The 16,518-nt window shown below is 40.4% G+C and overlaps 1 protein-coding gene across 1 annotated transcript in view; it reads left to right on the forward strand.

Moving 5' to 3' along the window:
- LOC306788818 (CUB and sushi domain-containing protein 1-like) overlaps positions 1-15,940 on the forward strand; it is a gene marked incomplete at both ends in the record, with an annotated part of 359,256 nt that extends 343,316 nt beyond the window's left edge. Inside the window, 13 exons of the mRNA XM_079284484.1 lie at positions 2,979-3,152; positions 3,287-3,353; positions 4,064-4,170; positions 5,520-5,593; positions 6,777-6,888; positions 7,088-7,267; positions 7,663-7,725; positions 8,286-8,447; positions 9,864-9,976; positions 12,060-12,147; positions 12,438-12,564; positions 13,892-13,954; positions 15,781-15,940. Of these exons, the coding sequence (XP_079140610.1) occupies positions 2,979-3,152; positions 3,287-3,353; positions 4,064-4,170; positions 5,520-5,593; positions 6,777-6,888; positions 7,088-7,267; positions 7,663-7,725; positions 8,286-8,447; positions 9,864-9,976; positions 12,060-12,147; positions 12,438-12,564; positions 13,892-13,954; positions 15,781-15,940 (1,490 nt within the window). The remainder of the gene's footprint in view (positions 1-2,978; positions 3,153-3,286; positions 3,354-4,063; positions 4,171-5,519; positions 5,594-6,776; positions 6,889-7,087; positions 7,268-7,662; positions 7,726-8,285; positions 8,448-9,863; positions 9,977-12,059; positions 12,148-12,437; positions 12,565-13,891; positions 13,955-15,780) is intronic.
- Positions 15,941-16,518: the final 578 nt, after the last annotated feature.

Genomic DNA, 16,518 nt, shown 5'->3' on the forward strand with positions numbered 1-16,518 from the left:
AGCTTCCTCCCACACAGACATATATGCACACACAAAAGTGTATTGAATAAAGGAGTTGTAAGCCATAAAAGTGTAGCTTTACCAGGCAGAAAGAATCAAGTGAGGTAGAAGGAAAGGATTGCGCAAGGGAAGTAAACGAGAGAAAGAATGAATGAAAGGAAAAATGAGTAAAGGGGAGAGATGAAGAAGTGTAGTGGAAGAAAACATCAACAACAAAGAGAGGAGACACAGAAAAGACACAAAGAGAGTAACGCAGAGATTGAGAACGTATGAAAATGGGGGGTGGGTGGAAGAAGCGAATGTGAAGTGGGTGAATGAAAGGGAGAAGGAGAGAATGTGATGAGCCATCAGTAGGGCTACAAGGGGAAAGCTACAGTGAAGTGAGAGAGAGGAAGCAACTGATGGGAGGAACAAAGAGAGACAAATCAATACCTGCCCCAAACCTGTAAACACACAGTGAGAAAAGGGATTAAGCCCATAAAATGTCTGAACTGTGCCAAGAGAGATATACCCAAAAAGATAAAGGGAGGGAGGAAGAGGCAGTAATGGTGTGAGAAGGAGACCAACAGAGCAAGGGAAGAGGGTAAAAAAGGACTGGAGCTGGGACAGAAGGATGAGGAAGAAAAGAACTGCTGGAGGGAAGCAGGGAGACAGAAAGAAAGCAGGGAACCAAAGTGGAAGAAAGAACAGTATGGAGACATGAGAGGAAAGAGGAGAAGATGGGGAGAGGGAAAGTAGTCAATGATCGCAGTGATAGAGTGAAATGCAAAGGTGTGCAAGCAGGCAGCGGCGGGAGTTACTCTTCCAGATGCATGTGAAGCCATCCTCATCTATTCACAACAAGGGAGGGACACAAAGAGAACAAAGAGTTCAGAAACCTTCAATTGTAGTTATTTTGGCATCAAAGACCTGCAGAAATATTGTTCGGGAATATTAGCTGCTCAAGTCAATAAGAGTCTTTTATTCTATGTTTAGGCCGCTAACAGAAAGGGACCAACAGCAGGCTTTAAGAAACTGGGTTTGCCATTGTCTTGTGTGCAGCAACAAGCAGAACACCTCAGTAGAGTGGAGAAGAATGACATGAGGAAATTAAACACTTTTTGCAAGTCTGGGAGGATGACTTTGGGGAGATGCAAGGCCTCTTTGGGACACTGCTGACATGCAAGGATAGAATTAGTCAATCGTTTGGTTTTCTGCACCCAGCACTTGCCGAGACATGGAGTGTGTATTTAGCATTATTGTTGAAACAATGCTTGTTATATTACTGCATTCTGTCCACAAAGTGATTTCAGTGTGTGCTTATCTACTGTATCTACTGTATATACAGCACGTATATGTTGTATGTTTTTCACTTCTGTGTGTGTGTGTGTGTGTGTGTGTGTGTGTGTGTGTATGTGTGTGTGTGCGTGTGTGTGCGTGTGTGTGTGTGTGTGTGTGTGTGTGTGCTTATGTGCACTCTCTGTATAACAGAGTGAATGGAGTGTGAAACCATCTGTCTCCTGGTTAGATGAGAATTACACTGACTTTATTAGATGTTTGAAACCATGCAGATGGTTATGGGACTTAGGCACACGCACACTCAGGCACGCACAGATGTTGATCAGGGTGTTATGAAGTTATATGTACAGACATCTGCGCTCATACAACTTGCTTGCGTGTATAAACGCACACCACAGGTGAGTGCAATTGTAGGCGCAAACAAGCCCAAGTAATGACGTAATGAATTTCAAGTATAAATATGTATTTCTTTCTAAAATCCCCAAATGAGGACTGTGTTTCAGATTAAGAAGGATGACGGAAAGGTGCTGTGAATAATATTGCCAGCATTTCATTTAGCAGACTTGAGGAAAACAATATCACAGTTCACTCCCAATCACCAGAGTGGAAGCAGAAAGCCATCACAGACAGTGGGAAACCCCAAATGCCCTGTCAGAAACTCTGTCCATATGGTGGCCGTGGTTTCTTTTGGTTAAGCAACTTAAATGTGGTGACCTAGGTCATCTACTGCTTTAAGACATCAAATGTCCATATGGTGATAACGGCTGTCTGCTGCTATTGCTGTTCTTTGTTTTCACTTGATTCCATGTCTCCCATCTGCAGCCATCTTGTCATATGCTATTGGGACTATATATCAGGGATGAGAGAAGGAAAGCACAGGGGGCGGCTCTTTGGTCAGCACTATGTGGTGTTTTTCTGCATTTGGCTTGATGCATGCCAGGGTTGACACCAACAAGAATACATGAATATGAAAGCGTCTGGATTTGGCAACTGTTTTTTGTCTAATTCAGTCTTTTCTTCACAGGGGTGTTGTTGAAATGGTTAATTCATATCCTGCACATCTTAAGGCTACATATCCAACAGGGACAAGAGATTTGTTGATGCTGATTTATTTGTCTTGACTGAAGATAGAATTGCAGATGTTAACAAATGATCAAAGGAAGTATAAATGGCCCATGGTAACGGTGTTAGCTATTATTGGCAAACTATTTGTAAAACTACCGGTATTTGTTTTGTACTGCTAGCTGCAGTTTAAGAGAGATGTAAGTGTGCATCCAGTCTACAGTATATTGCATACTGTAGAAGCTAAGGCAAGACAGATGGGATTACATCCAACAGAAATGCACCTAAAGTCACAGCTAGCAGCTGGAATTGGGAACCGAGCACCTGGTGGAGAGAACATGCAAATGATATACAAATATATACAAACACACACACACACACACACACACACACACACACACACACACACACAGGAAGGACGAGTGCAGATTCCGACCTAGGACCTTTGTGCTTGTGAGGCAGCAGTTGACACCAGTCAACCACCATGTGGTGCCTTGAGCTGTGTTAATGTACATTATATGATATCCTCAGTAATCTTTCACGTGTGTGTGTGTGTGTGTGTGTGTGTGTGTGTGTGTGTGTGTGTGTGTGTGTGTGTGTGTGTGTGTGTGTGTGTGTGTGTGTGTGTGTGTGTTCAGTTATCCAGTGTGGACCTCCTCCTCAAGTACACCATGGGAAAGTGGAAGGAACCGACCATTCATGGGGCTCCAGTGTTAGCTACAGTTGTTTTCGTGGTTACCAGTTGTCCACTCCGGCTGTGTTATCCTGTGAGGGGAACGGGACGTGGACAGGGGACGTACCGCAGTGTTTGCGTAAGTTTAGTGGCCTTCGCTACCTATAAACTTCTGCTTAGTAGCTTTAACTGATGCACATCACTTCTTCCCTCTCAGTAACGTTAGCAGTTCAAACGAAGTGGAAGTCCTGAGTGTCTGTTGTCTCATTTCAGCTGTCCTGTGTGGGGATTCTGGCTCTCCAGGTGGTGGATTCAGAGAGGGGAACATCTTTTCTTACAGGTCGGTGGTTACATAAAGCAATCACTGACTTACACAGGCACTGTTTTTCATGTTCATGTATTATCGGTTTCTATTAACAACACAAAGAAAATTTGCAGAAGGGCTTATGAGCTTTTGAAAATACCTGTGCTTCATTCAAATGACACGACACATTTTGTATAGTCCAGCTGTTGCTGAATTTGTGTCACTACACCAACTCCCGGTGGGTTGCATGGATGTTTAATAACTATACCATGTGCCAACTGACATTGTGTCACTCAGACAAACTACAATGAATGCATAGAGATACTGTTGATAATAACTTAAGACTTTCTCTATGTGCTTCACAATGAATTTGTTTTGTCTTTGCTGTGATCTCGGGACGTGTTGTTTGTTCCACCCAGGTTATCAAATGTTTACTTGATAAAAAGATGAGACATTGTTTGGCCCCAATGTCTGTATGTCAGTTTGAAACATTACAAGGACAAAACTGATTTTGGTTTGTGAGCAAAAAAAACAAGAAAAAAGATGTAATATGCCAAAGCTCTCGTGGTAGAGGGAAGTAGATAAATGCAGAAATGTCTTACATATCTCCGACCTGTCCTATGGACATCACACCACACCTCAAATGATGAAGTGAAAACTGGGAACCCATCATTTCATATTTTCTTGTCATTTCTTTTTGTGATTCTTATATGTGTGTGTGAGTGAATGTTTCTTTTTCTATACAGGTCAGAGGTCAGGTTCTACTGCCATACCCCCTACTTGCTGGTAGGCTCTGCCTCCAGAGTCTGTCAAGCCGATGGCATGTGGAGTGGCCATCAACCAGCCTGTATCGGTAATTCCACCCCAAGTAACCCAAATTACCGTTGCCCTCAAACACACCATGAGTGTCAGTATGCGTCCATGATGATGGTTAGCTTTAGACTTCAGCTGCATACCACTTGATACATTAGCTTGTGATGTGACATTGCGTTGGCTATCGAGCTTTAACAATGCGCTGCCTTGAATTAAGTTGTTTCTGTTCAAAGCATAAAGCTTTTTGTGCTCACTTTTTAAGGAAATAGTGAATAACGTAATCATCAATGCTCCTAACACCCTTCTGCATCACACACGCAGAAAAACCTGCTTAAATTTACAAAACATTTCTGTAAATCTTTGAAATGTTACATATTCCACTCTTCACATTTAGTTTACTGCAAAGGAAAACATGTCATGAAGTTATGAATAGAATTGTATGAAATCAGATTATTGGAAACAACATTTGGGGGCTCCCTCTTGTGCATACTTGAGCATTAGTATTCATGTGCAGAAAGAGCTGAAGATATTATCTCATCAATAGATGAAGTGTGTAGTTTTGATGTCAGCATTTGATTTTTTTTTTTTTGTGGAATTTAACTTTTTATGTTTTTTGGAAAGCATGAAGTTTATTTTCTCACAAGTTGTGAAATCATGAAGAAAAAGCTGATTTGCTATCTAACAGCTGACATGGAAAGCAGCCTCATAGCAACACCACACCAGTCACAGGAGTTTGGTCACATTATTCTGCTGCAAATAACTGTATTATCTGTCATACAGTATATTGCTTTACAATATATCCATGGTGGTACCCATATGCCCTCACCAGTATTGAATTACTCCTTTTTTTCGTTCTTTCATTATTGCTGCTGTGTGATGCTAATCTTTTTTACTGTACATTATTTTAGACAAAAGAAACAAATAATTATATTATTCCACTGTCGTGCATTTTTCCAGTACCACTGCTTTACTTTAGAATTGCGTTCGAATGTATATCTGACTCAACTACATTTTCAGTGCAGAATATTGTGCTTTGTGCTTATCTGCATTTATCTGACTCAGGTACCGGTTGCTCTGGCGAAGACGGTTTTACTCTCAAAACACACTGCGCTAAATTCGTATAATATATTGCATTGTGATACTACTGAGGCTCTTTATACTTTTGCAATGACTGAGCACAATAGATACACTACATGCTGATCTTAGTGGAATGAGTGTAAAAGTTGATGCTACCTTGCACGGAAGCTTAAAATGTCTGTTCTGAGAACATCGTTAAGCTGTATGTATGAAATGTCAGAATGCTTCTTTGACTTTGAGAATTAGTATAAAAACTTGAATCCATATTTTAATATCAGTAAGTATAATAAGTGTTTATATGTGTGTGTGTAGACCCAGCCTTCAACAACTGCCGTGACCCAGGAACTCCAGCCTACGGTATACCGGTCATGGGTCAGGGGTTTCAGGTGAGAAATATATCAGTTCACTGTTTACTTGGCAAAACGACTGTATAATCTTTCAATTCACATTCAAGTTAAACTTGTCAGGAAAAAGAAATTTCAAGAAACTGATGTGTATTTTGAATTTTAAAAAAGGATAGAATTAAATTGCATCTTGCAGAGTTTGGTTGGTTACTTGATGTTTTGTTAAGTCATGATAAGTACACCATGTCAGAATACAGCAGCAGGATTCTGCCACATGAGTTGCAACACTGTTATCAAAATGACAAAATTCATGAATTGAGCCTGAGGTTTGCAATGCTCCTCAGTTGGAAAAACAAGAGCCAATCAAAAATCTTTATTTTATTTTATCTTTATTTAATCAGGCTCTTAATCTCTTTTTGAAGAGAGACCCGAGAACACGAAACACTCACAAGGATACAAACCGCAAAACAGAAACAAAACAACTACACAATTTACAAGACTTCAAACCTCTTACAGGAATCATAAACAACATGAGATGATGAAGCTTTAAAATCTCCCTGGGGTATGCAAGTCTCTCGTTGTATGTGAGTTTGCAGTTCATTTGTTAAAAGCTTCAAAGTAGCTGAAACCAGTTCTGCCAACATTAATACGATATCGAAGAGGAAGTAGTTACTGGATCATGTCCTGTGTGTGGTTAGTGGAGTTAAATGGCAGAAGAGATGTGAGGTAGTTTAGAAGCTTCAACAGTAGAACTTTATCAATGAATAACACGTGATGGCTATTTCTTCTCGAGTCCTTCTGTAAGGAGGCCCATCCAACCGTGTCATACAGTCAACAATATACTTCTGAAATGTGTCCTTTGTGATACAGCGGAATGCACTGTGATACACAGGGTTTAACAGCTGAAGTGTTGATGGAGCAGCATGACAATTCAGAACATCTCCATAGTCAAGGACAGACATGAAGGTTTGACTGCACAATAGTTTAAACAGTTGGAAGAAGACAGACATCCTTTAATTCTATACGAGACACTTTTTTCACATGCAGGTCAAAAGTAACGGCCTTGTAAATGTGGCACCATATTTCTAAAGTTCGACTTTGCAGATGACAAAGATTGGCAATGTTTTCTTGCAATGAGACCAGACTGTCTGGGGCACAGAGAAGAACCTGTTGATGGAATGTATTGGGTAAAGATTCATTCTTAATGTGCTTTTACATCATGTAGGTGAGCAGTAAGATTTCCTTCAAGTGCCGCAAGAACTATCACATCCTTGGCTCCACCACAAGAACGTGCCTAGAAAACCTAACCTGGAGTGGGACACAACCAGAATGCATAGGTAAGAGACAACTATGTCTGTTATTACTCTGTGTACTAATATTCTGTTTCCTTATCATAGTGGCTGTTAATTCATCTGTTTTGTTGTCACTGATGAGTTTTTTTTTCTATCTTTACTCCATACTTATTGTGGCTTTAAGGAGAAGAATGCAATACAAGTGACAACTCTGTGTTCATTTTTCCTCTTCCCTGTCACTCAGCCCATTCATGCAGACAGCCAGAGACCCCCAGTAATGTTGATGTTCGATCTATGGACCTGCCAACGCTGGGATATACGCTGATCTACACCTGTCAAGACGGTTTCTATCTGGCCGGGGGATCAGAGCACAGAACCTGCAAAAGTGATGCGAGATGGTCGGGCAAACCCCCGCTCTGTAAAGGTATTCAGATCGGATCTTGAAAAAATGCACTGCTTGTATAAAATGGGCTGATGTTGAGCCTTGAATATTAACTAGATGTCATAATCCCATGTGGTTTAAGATAAATACAGATTTTCACCCTGATATTATTGCCGTGCTCTCGAAAGTCAGCGTAAGGCGTTCCAAGAATGCAGGGGTGATGTTTGTTTGTTTTATCACATACTCCTATCTCAAAGACAAGGAGCGGAATGCTGTGATGAATAAAAACAAAAAAGTCAGTGATATAACCAGACAGAAAATAGACTTCCAGTTGTCTGTGTAACCCCAGAATTGACAAATGGCAATATATTGGGATTACAGATGAATCTCAACCATGAAGTGAGCTAAACTAAATGTAATGCTGATTTATGTTTCAGTTGGAGTGAAAGTCAATCCCAAAGGCAGAGGAGAGTCAGATGTCCAGAAGAACAAGATTCGAGGTATGCAGAATAAGCACACACTGTAGTACTTAAGTCACAGATGTTCAAACTGTATTTTCCAGAGAAGAATGGCTATTGCGGTGGGAGGATGTAGTGAGTGTTGACTAAAAGGATCCTCTGTCTCGGCAAGCGGTCTTATTTCAGATTCATAGGACGAAGGCTCAGACGCAGTAAATAAATCAGTGAAAACATTCAGGTGCAATACCATGTAATACCTTGTAAGTTTGAAGTAGGATTGTATCATCAATATATGCATTTAGAGGGAGCCAGTGAAGAAAGACTAACACCAGAGAAAAAGACCACGGGTTTTTTGCAAGAATACTGAAGCTACTGAGTTTTGATGAAGTCATATTTCTAAGTGTGTGACTCAGACACACTGCAGCAGTCAGTTATGAAGGAACCAGCGGTAGATATGTTTAGTTTGTTGGCAAACACTAAGGGATGAATCCTAACAATGACCCTTTTCTCGCCATCATTTCGGTTCATGACTTTGAACTTGTGGCAGGGAAAAGTTGCAAAGGTGGTATGACAAGAATTTTGTTTCTGTTTCTCCGTTCCAGTTCCAGTGGACGTGTTCGCGCCAAACTCAGAGTGGAGCGGTTTTTACGAGTATCTCGGGAAAAGACAGGTCACCACATTTACAGTTACTGGGTTCAACGCTACCAGTGGCAGAGTCAACGTCACATTACTGGAAACCAGCGGAGTGTCAATCAGACTATCAGGTAAAAAAACAAAACAAGGAAAACACTAAAACGTTTTTCACAAATTCATTTTACTCTTTGTAACTTTTCAAAAGACCTATTTTTAAGTTGTTATGTTTTTAGAATTTGAAAAACTGATCCGATCAGTATTTTCCTCAGGATAAATTTGCATCAACTTACAAAATAAACGTGAAATAGAAAATACCCTCTCCAATGACCATGATCTATATATGTGGATATAGAAAACAGATGGAAAATACTTGAATTAATTTGACACTAAAAGTGAATAAAATGGACCTGTTTAACTTCAATGGAGCATTGTAGCACCACTATGAGGGCGGTTAAAAAAAGAGCAATCACATTCCAGATGTTAAAGACTTTAAATTCAGTGTAAATAACACAAGCACTCCTGTAGGTGTAAACACCCAGCAGGCTGATAAAGATCCAGCTTTCATTCACACTTTGTAGCAAAGCATCGCTGGTAGCTATATTGAAATTGGTGCGATTCCCTATGTTGCACTTATTTCAGTACTTTCACATTTGTATAAACATTCACAGTCTGCAGGGCAGAAGAAAAATGGTTTGTGCTTGAGTTTGAGCGCTAATATGTTAAATAATATAACATGCAAGGGGCACTGGTTGGAATTATGAACCGCCTAACAAGTCGTGTGCTTGTGCCCCTCTGCACTGATGCATCTGAAGAATTACCACACCAGTCTGAAGGGCCACATTATTACTGTACCTGAGCAACATAACCTCCCACAGTAGTACTCTTGAACACATGATGTGTTTTTATTCAACTGCACTGCAGACATACAGAACATATTGTATGGAAAGAGCTGGAAGGTTAACAGAACAGGTAAAGCTGCAGTATAGATTGAAACCCCCCAAAAGAGTAGGGTTTAACAAACTCTCTGACTCTCCTGCTGACACTCGTGTATATTTTGACATTTCACAACAATATTTCACAGTCAATAGTTCAGCTTGATGCCGGGGTCTTGAAAGATTTCCTGCAGGTATGAAAGGGCTCTGAATGTATGAAGCTATTTCATTTTGAATCCGTGATATGGACTTGTCATGTTGATCAGCAGCAGTTTCTGTGTTGCACTGTAGTTAACCAAGTCGACATGTCGCTAAAGGGTAAATGTCACTTTCTCCCCAGTAATGTGTCAAGTGCTGAGTGAAGGAAATAGAGGACCATAATTCGAAATGTCAAGGTGTCTCCTTTTGTCTGTTTGTCAGTCAACCTGTCTGTCTGTTTACCTGCCTCCCTGTCTGTCTGTCTTTCTGTTTGTCAACCTCCCACGGGACCTTTGCCTCAATGGCTTTCTCTTTTCCCTGCCAAGTGGCAACACAAATTAGAAGTTAAGTTGCTGTTATTTAAATGACACCACTACCTCAAAAACAATGTATTTATATATGTATCTGTTCATTCAGGTACCTACAAGTCAGAGGAGAACCAGCTGCTGTTGAAGGTCTACCAGGTGAAGGGGCCGACAGAGCATTACTACAGCAAGTTCAAAAATGACAACTGGGCTATGGATGGATATGTAAGACAAACTTCCTCTCATTTTCTATATCAGCCATTTTGAAATGAATGTTGTGTTTACACATCTTTTTTATTCATAACAAAAATCAATATCATAATATCAATATCACTCCCATTACAATAAAGTAGCATCGTCCACACCGCACTACTCAGCCCACACCCTCTATTACACTGGACGGGGTTTTGCGAAAGAGGGGTATTTAAATTCATGACGAATCCTCAGTCACATTCTACAAAAGAGATGTTGAAATACAATAAACGTTAATTAACATTTTCTCAAATGTCTTTTCAAACAGAGAAATGATGGTGAATGATAAATCACGGCTTACCAAGAAGCATTTGTTGCAAGGTTATGTTTTTGCGTGACATCGCAAAGCATCCCACAGAGACTCCAGGACGTTACTGACCGTGCCGATAAATAGTGAGGAAATTGTAAAAGGACAGAAGAGAAAGGAGGCACACGGACAGCCAATTTATAATGTTGAGAAAGACAGAAAAAGTGAGGGAGGGGAAGAATCAGGCTGGCTTAGTTGTGATTTCTGAAAAACAGTTGGAAGATAACATTTCAACTGTAGATTTATGGGTAAAAGATTGCTGCTTCAGTCTCCAAACAAGCTCATGGTGAGGAGAGGAAAAGAAGAAGAGAGAGAGAAAGGCCAAAAGGTACAGGAGGTGGAGAGACACTGTACTGTCAATGAAGAGAGACAGGGTGAAACCTGACATTTACAAATACAAAAAAAGAATAGTTCATTGAGTTTGAACAAATGAATGCATGCCACAATACTATGAACTGTTGAAATAATCACATTACCTTTTACTAAATGACATTTAGTCATAATTCATACTGTATTAAAAAATAGAGACTGTATTCCTCGGGGACAACTGTCAGCGCGATGTTGTCGTCCCTCTAGTCAACTAAAAGATTGCGTTCTTTGAACTTGCTCATGTTTTCGGTGAACTGAATATGTCCCTTTTGCAGATAACGAGCGTGAACACGAGCGTTGTTAACTGTCCCAAGCATTAATTAGCGTTGTTAATGCTTGGGACAGTTAACGACGCTCACGTAATGTGCGGCCAGCCGCTGCCATGTCTCGGGCAAGTGGAGACATATCAGGCACTGTCTATTTCATCCCCACCTCCAAAGTCTCAAAGTCAACTTGAAGAGCAAGTGCGTAGTTGTGAGCGCGTAGTGAGGGTCGAGCCCCGTGCTCGTGGGACTGAATTCGTGCACGTGGCGCAGTCATCTGTTGTGATGATGCTTTTCTTCTCGTGGATACTGTCCCGTGCGCTCATACCACGTGCACACGCCTGTTTTTCATGTACTTTGGTTTTGATACTAGTTTCAAGTTCTTTATTATCATATGCACTACAATTAATAAAATGAAAGTAGTCGCTGGCTCTTCAATATCAGGCTGCCTTCAACAATGCTCATTCCATATGTATGTATGAAAAAAGAAAATCACACAAGTAAAAGTCAAACAGGAATCTAAGACATGAAAGTGAAAATATAGGGATAAAATATAGACATGTATGAAATTAAGTCATATCAATTTTTTCAAATGGATAAAATGAAATGTAACAGGAATGTAGAAAGTACATCATGAGAACTTCATTCAGTTCATTTGAATCTGTGGGATCTGGACTTTGAGCGAGCTCTTTTTAAGTGTGAACGCTGCAGGAAGGTAATTACACTTTCACCTGCCTTCAAATATGCTTAAAACGTTGTCACCCTACAGCCACAGCTGTCTTATCCTGTGTGTGATCAGTAAGCCACTTCTTCACACTTTCATTACCTTCCCAGCGACGTCCTGCTGTGGTTTTGATTGACAGAATTGGAGTTCATCCATCGTACTCTACTTCTGTGTCAAACACTATTCTGCAGTACTTTGTACCACCATCACATCATCCTTTTATGCTGAGAGAACTGTTTCAGTATCTCGCCCTGTTTGTTGAAGAGCTCATTTAAACCTGTATCTCTAATTTAGGAAAACCAGGGTGACAGAAGCCCCCGTCCATCTGAATGGAAAGTGTATAACTTATTGTATGAACTGCAATCTGAACACTGAATGCGTTGCTTTTTCCAGGTTACTGCAGAATCAGATCAGAAGACTTTTGTCTACCAGGGGCATATTCACAGCAAAGACTTTGGCAAGTTTCATCTGACAAGGCAAGGTATGTCTGTCTAACATCAGCCCTAATAACAACCACAACAAACAACACAGCCTTGATCTTCCTGTTAAACATTGTCATATCGAGAGTGGGACTAAAACATTCAGACAAATTGAAGAAATCGTATTGAAATGTTTTTGTTAGTGTAATATAAAATAATTTTATTTTCAGACAGAATAAACATGAGAGTTCAAATACACAGACTAATAATACAAAAAGCCTCAATTACACATACACAAAAGGGTGTTTATGTGTCCATGCATGTGAGGGTTCATCTGTGTTTGTGTCCCCAGGCCCCGTAACAATGGCGATGGACCCGTCCAACCCCTACACCAACAGCAGCTCTGTGGCCGCAGCGATCCTGGTTCCTTTCTTTGCCCTCATCCTGTCTGGATTTGCTTTCTACCTCTACAAGCACAGGTAAGCTATGTCCTCAATGTAAATCCATCATGTGAAAACAGACCACTAGACCAACTAGAATACAAAGCAGCTGTTTGCCCTGTTGAATTATGTCTTTATGCAGATACACTTTCATGGTTCTCAGTGCATTTTAATGGTTTCTTTGAATTTGTTTTCAGTGCAGCACGATTCCCTAATTTCGTCATTTATTTCATACGTTTCCTTGAAACCTCCACTCTCTATCTTATTTTATTTTTTGGTGACCAGAGGTCAGACACGTAGGCCGGAGACATTGACAGCAGTTAGAGTTGCGTTGCCATGACACCTTGGCAGTTTCCATACGGGCCAAATGTTATATTAATCCATTGCTTGCCTGAATGTGCACCTCCCATAAAGAACACATTTAGATGACAAAAACTTTCAAATGGAAGACTTTTATATTTCTTACAAGCAATTGTGGAGGACACTATAGTCACCTTATAATCGAACCTTGTACGAATCTTCCTTAATGACATTGAGGATTGTGTACTGATATCAGTTTAGAAGCGTATGAGATGAAAAAGAACGAAGTGTATTACCAAATAGTTTTAGGCAGACAAGTAATTTACTTGCGAACTTCCAAAGTGGAAGTCCATCAGCATGTGTTCCTCTGACAAATTTGCACCAACATCAAAATAGAGCCTGTGTAGTCAAGAGAGTACTGATGCATGTTTTTTCTTTGAAAACATAATTCTTTTAAACATAATTATAGCTCCAAAACTCAGAGCGCACCATGAAGTTTAAATCGAAATGACCTTAGATATTAATTGTTGTTCCGAAAGAGTGCACAAAAGACTTGCAGTGCCCTCAGATGGCAGATAATACACAGCTATATTGAGGGTAAAATGTCATCATTCATGTTTTCTATTTAAGATTCTACATCTACGGAATATTCTGACCTTTGAACTTCATCACTCAAAGTTTTACAAAGTCAACTTGCTCATCCAACTATCGTCATTATTACACGTTAATCCGTTGGTTCGCCAGCTATGGCAGCTGTACGCTGCAGTACTCTCTCTGCAGTGAGACATGTAGAGTCCTGACCTATTGATGTTATCGAGGAAACAGACTGTAATGTGTTGTGACTTGTGAGTAATGAGCTTTGCTGTAAATTGCGTGAATGCTAAGATGGTGACTGCTGTCTAGGGCCAAGCAGACTTACAGAGATATTTACAGTAAAGTTAGCACAGTTTACCAATAGCTACAAACACTACCATTGTATTACTTCACACTGTGTTACACAACCTGCTCACCAGTTAACAGTGTGCAATGATAGCTGATGTATATTAAAGCTGGTGGTTGTATGCAGGACATTGTCTGCTGACACAGATGACAATGAGAGACCAAAAGACACCTGGGGGCCTGGCGGCAGGTAAGACTGGCACCTGTTATTCACCTGGTTTCAAACAGCAACCAGACCTCCGCCCGCCGCCACATCCTCCGTCAAACTTGTCATCCGTTGTTTTTCAATTTTGCTTCATGCTGTTTCGTAAGGCTGCACAACTGACCCAATTTTAATTCTAAGTGTTCTAAACTGAGCTAAGTTGTGTATTTTGTCCGACACTGTTTTGTATTAGTCGAACATATAATTAAAACTTGTAAACCAAAATGTATATTGATTCACAGGGAAGTTGAACACATTGACTCCTCATATCAGCTAAAAGTAATTGAGGTGACATATACAGTACATCGTTTTTAAAAGCAGTGCAGCCCTACTGTGTCAAAACAGCAGTCATTTAAAGCTAGAAAGATTTATTTTATCTTTGATCTCATTGTCATCTTTCTGTCAACATGATGACATCAAGAACAAATACAATATTTAATGAAGTAGACAAGTAATGTATACAGTGCTTCAATATGTTTCTACTGGCACTTCATCCTGCCTTGACAGTAGGTGTGTGGTAAGGTAAAGTTTGCTGACATGATGCCCTAGCCCAACATAATGGCAAGCCAACAGCAATGATTTCTCTGTATAACAATATAATATCGTAAATGAGAAATTAAAAGCGAGGAGTGTGCACACTGCAGTTTCTTCCTGCTTTGGCTCTATAAGTCTATACAGTATCTATAATACTGTCAGAGCAATTATGTGAGCTGTTTTTCATTCTGCCAATAAAACTAAACTATTGCACCTGCAGCCACAACCAGAAACTAGTGCAGCCATTTGAACTACTGCCACGTAGGGGGGTCTGCGGTGTGTGTTGGTGTGTGTGCAGTTTTGTAAAGTAATGGGTTGAGCATGTAGGGTAGGCTTAGTGGCTCCCCAGGGTTGGATATGTACGCACACACACACACACACTCTTAATGAGGTCAGAGTCAAACAGTGGATCAGCTGCAGCACTCCTCACTGCTAATAGTTCCACAGGGTTTGGGAGTAAGTGATTATATCTAACTGGATTATAGGACTTGATGATCCAAAAATGTAATCTGTGATAAACAGACGAATTAGGACAGTTAGTCATATTTCACAGAATATCTCTTTGAACCCCTGCAGTGAATTCCTCATTCAGGCAGGTTGAGTGACAATATATTATTTTGAACTAAAACCATTGGGTACCATATTCAGGATGATGGCAGGTTACACACTCGCATGAGAGCAGCAGATGGGCTCTGGGCAGCTAAACCACCGAAGCAGGCAGTTATAATGGTTCATGTTCTCCGTCCTGCCATCATTTTCTCTGCAATTTGTAGAATTTTACCAGAAACCTGCTCTTACTAAGGTTTCGCCTTTAATCTCTGAGACAGATAATGTATATAAATATTACAAGAGGACTTTTAAAAAAATTAGTTGTAGAACTAATAGAGACAACATAACATATAAATATAATCAATACTGTTTATTAAAATAAATCTCTACCCCTATGTAAAGGTTTCTCTGCATGAGTACAGTACAAATAGAACATTCTGCTGTTCAGTAATTCTTGAACTGATACATCCTTTACACCTGTGCTTTTAAAATCAGGGATGTTAAATATGACATATAATGCAAATTATAACATGGTGTGTGTAGTCTGTCTTATCTTGAAGTGTCATGTGGGCTTTTCAATCAAATTAATGACTTAACAAATTCAAATTCTGTTTGTGTTTTAGAGACCTGCACGCTTTTGGTTTCAGTGTTTTCTTTTCCTCACCATCAATAGACCTTTCCTAAAGATCATCATTTTTTCACCGTTACTTCCTTCTCATTTTGTTTTGCAGGACGCGACCCAAGGTCCAGTTCAATGGCTATGTCGGCCACGAGAGCTCCAATGGTCAGGCATCATTTGAAAACCCAATGTATGACACCAACATGAAGCCCACTGAGGCAAAGGCAGTTAGATTTGATACCACACTCAATACAGTCTGCACTGTGGTATAGTCCAACAAACATGCCACTACCTATACAGTGGTTTAGTCCATCCTCCCTGTTGGTCTGCGGGGGTTTGACCAAAAGGAAAAGAAAGAACAAACTCATGATTTGGACTCGTCACTGTGAGCAGTCTGTGTTGTAGCACGCTGGTCCTCTGTCAGCACAATCTGCACAGTAATGCCGCTCTGCTCCACCTGCTACCTGAACAACGATACCATCTACTTGTCCCTTGAGTCTGTTCGAGCAAAATAAATTGGAACCAATACAAAAGGGAGTAGTCAACGACGACATCAAATGTGTTGTTCGGGAGATTAATGCTGGGACCACAAGTCTTCTTAAGCACCGTTGCTTTTCAGGCACCAAGGAAAAACACAGAAAGATGAATTAATTGAACTTCTTCCAAGTGCGACCACCCCTTTGACCCAGTTCTCGTCCAGCATCAGTTGACTTCTGCAAAATTTGACCCCACCTCCTCGTGAAAAGGGCTTTATATGGCCAGTCATATGGTTCTTAAATGCCCTTCCTGCAACCTGAATAATTGTTTACCCAACCTAACGCCGTACCCCATGCCAAATTTGCACAGTGGA

The sequence above is a fragment of the Melanostigma gelatinosum genome (genome assembly GCF_949748355.1).
Source record: "Melanostigma gelatinosum genome assembly, chromosome: 2".
Lineage (NCBI taxonomy): Eukaryota > Metazoa > Chordata > Actinopteri > Perciformes > Zoarcidae > Melanostigma > Melanostigma gelatinosum.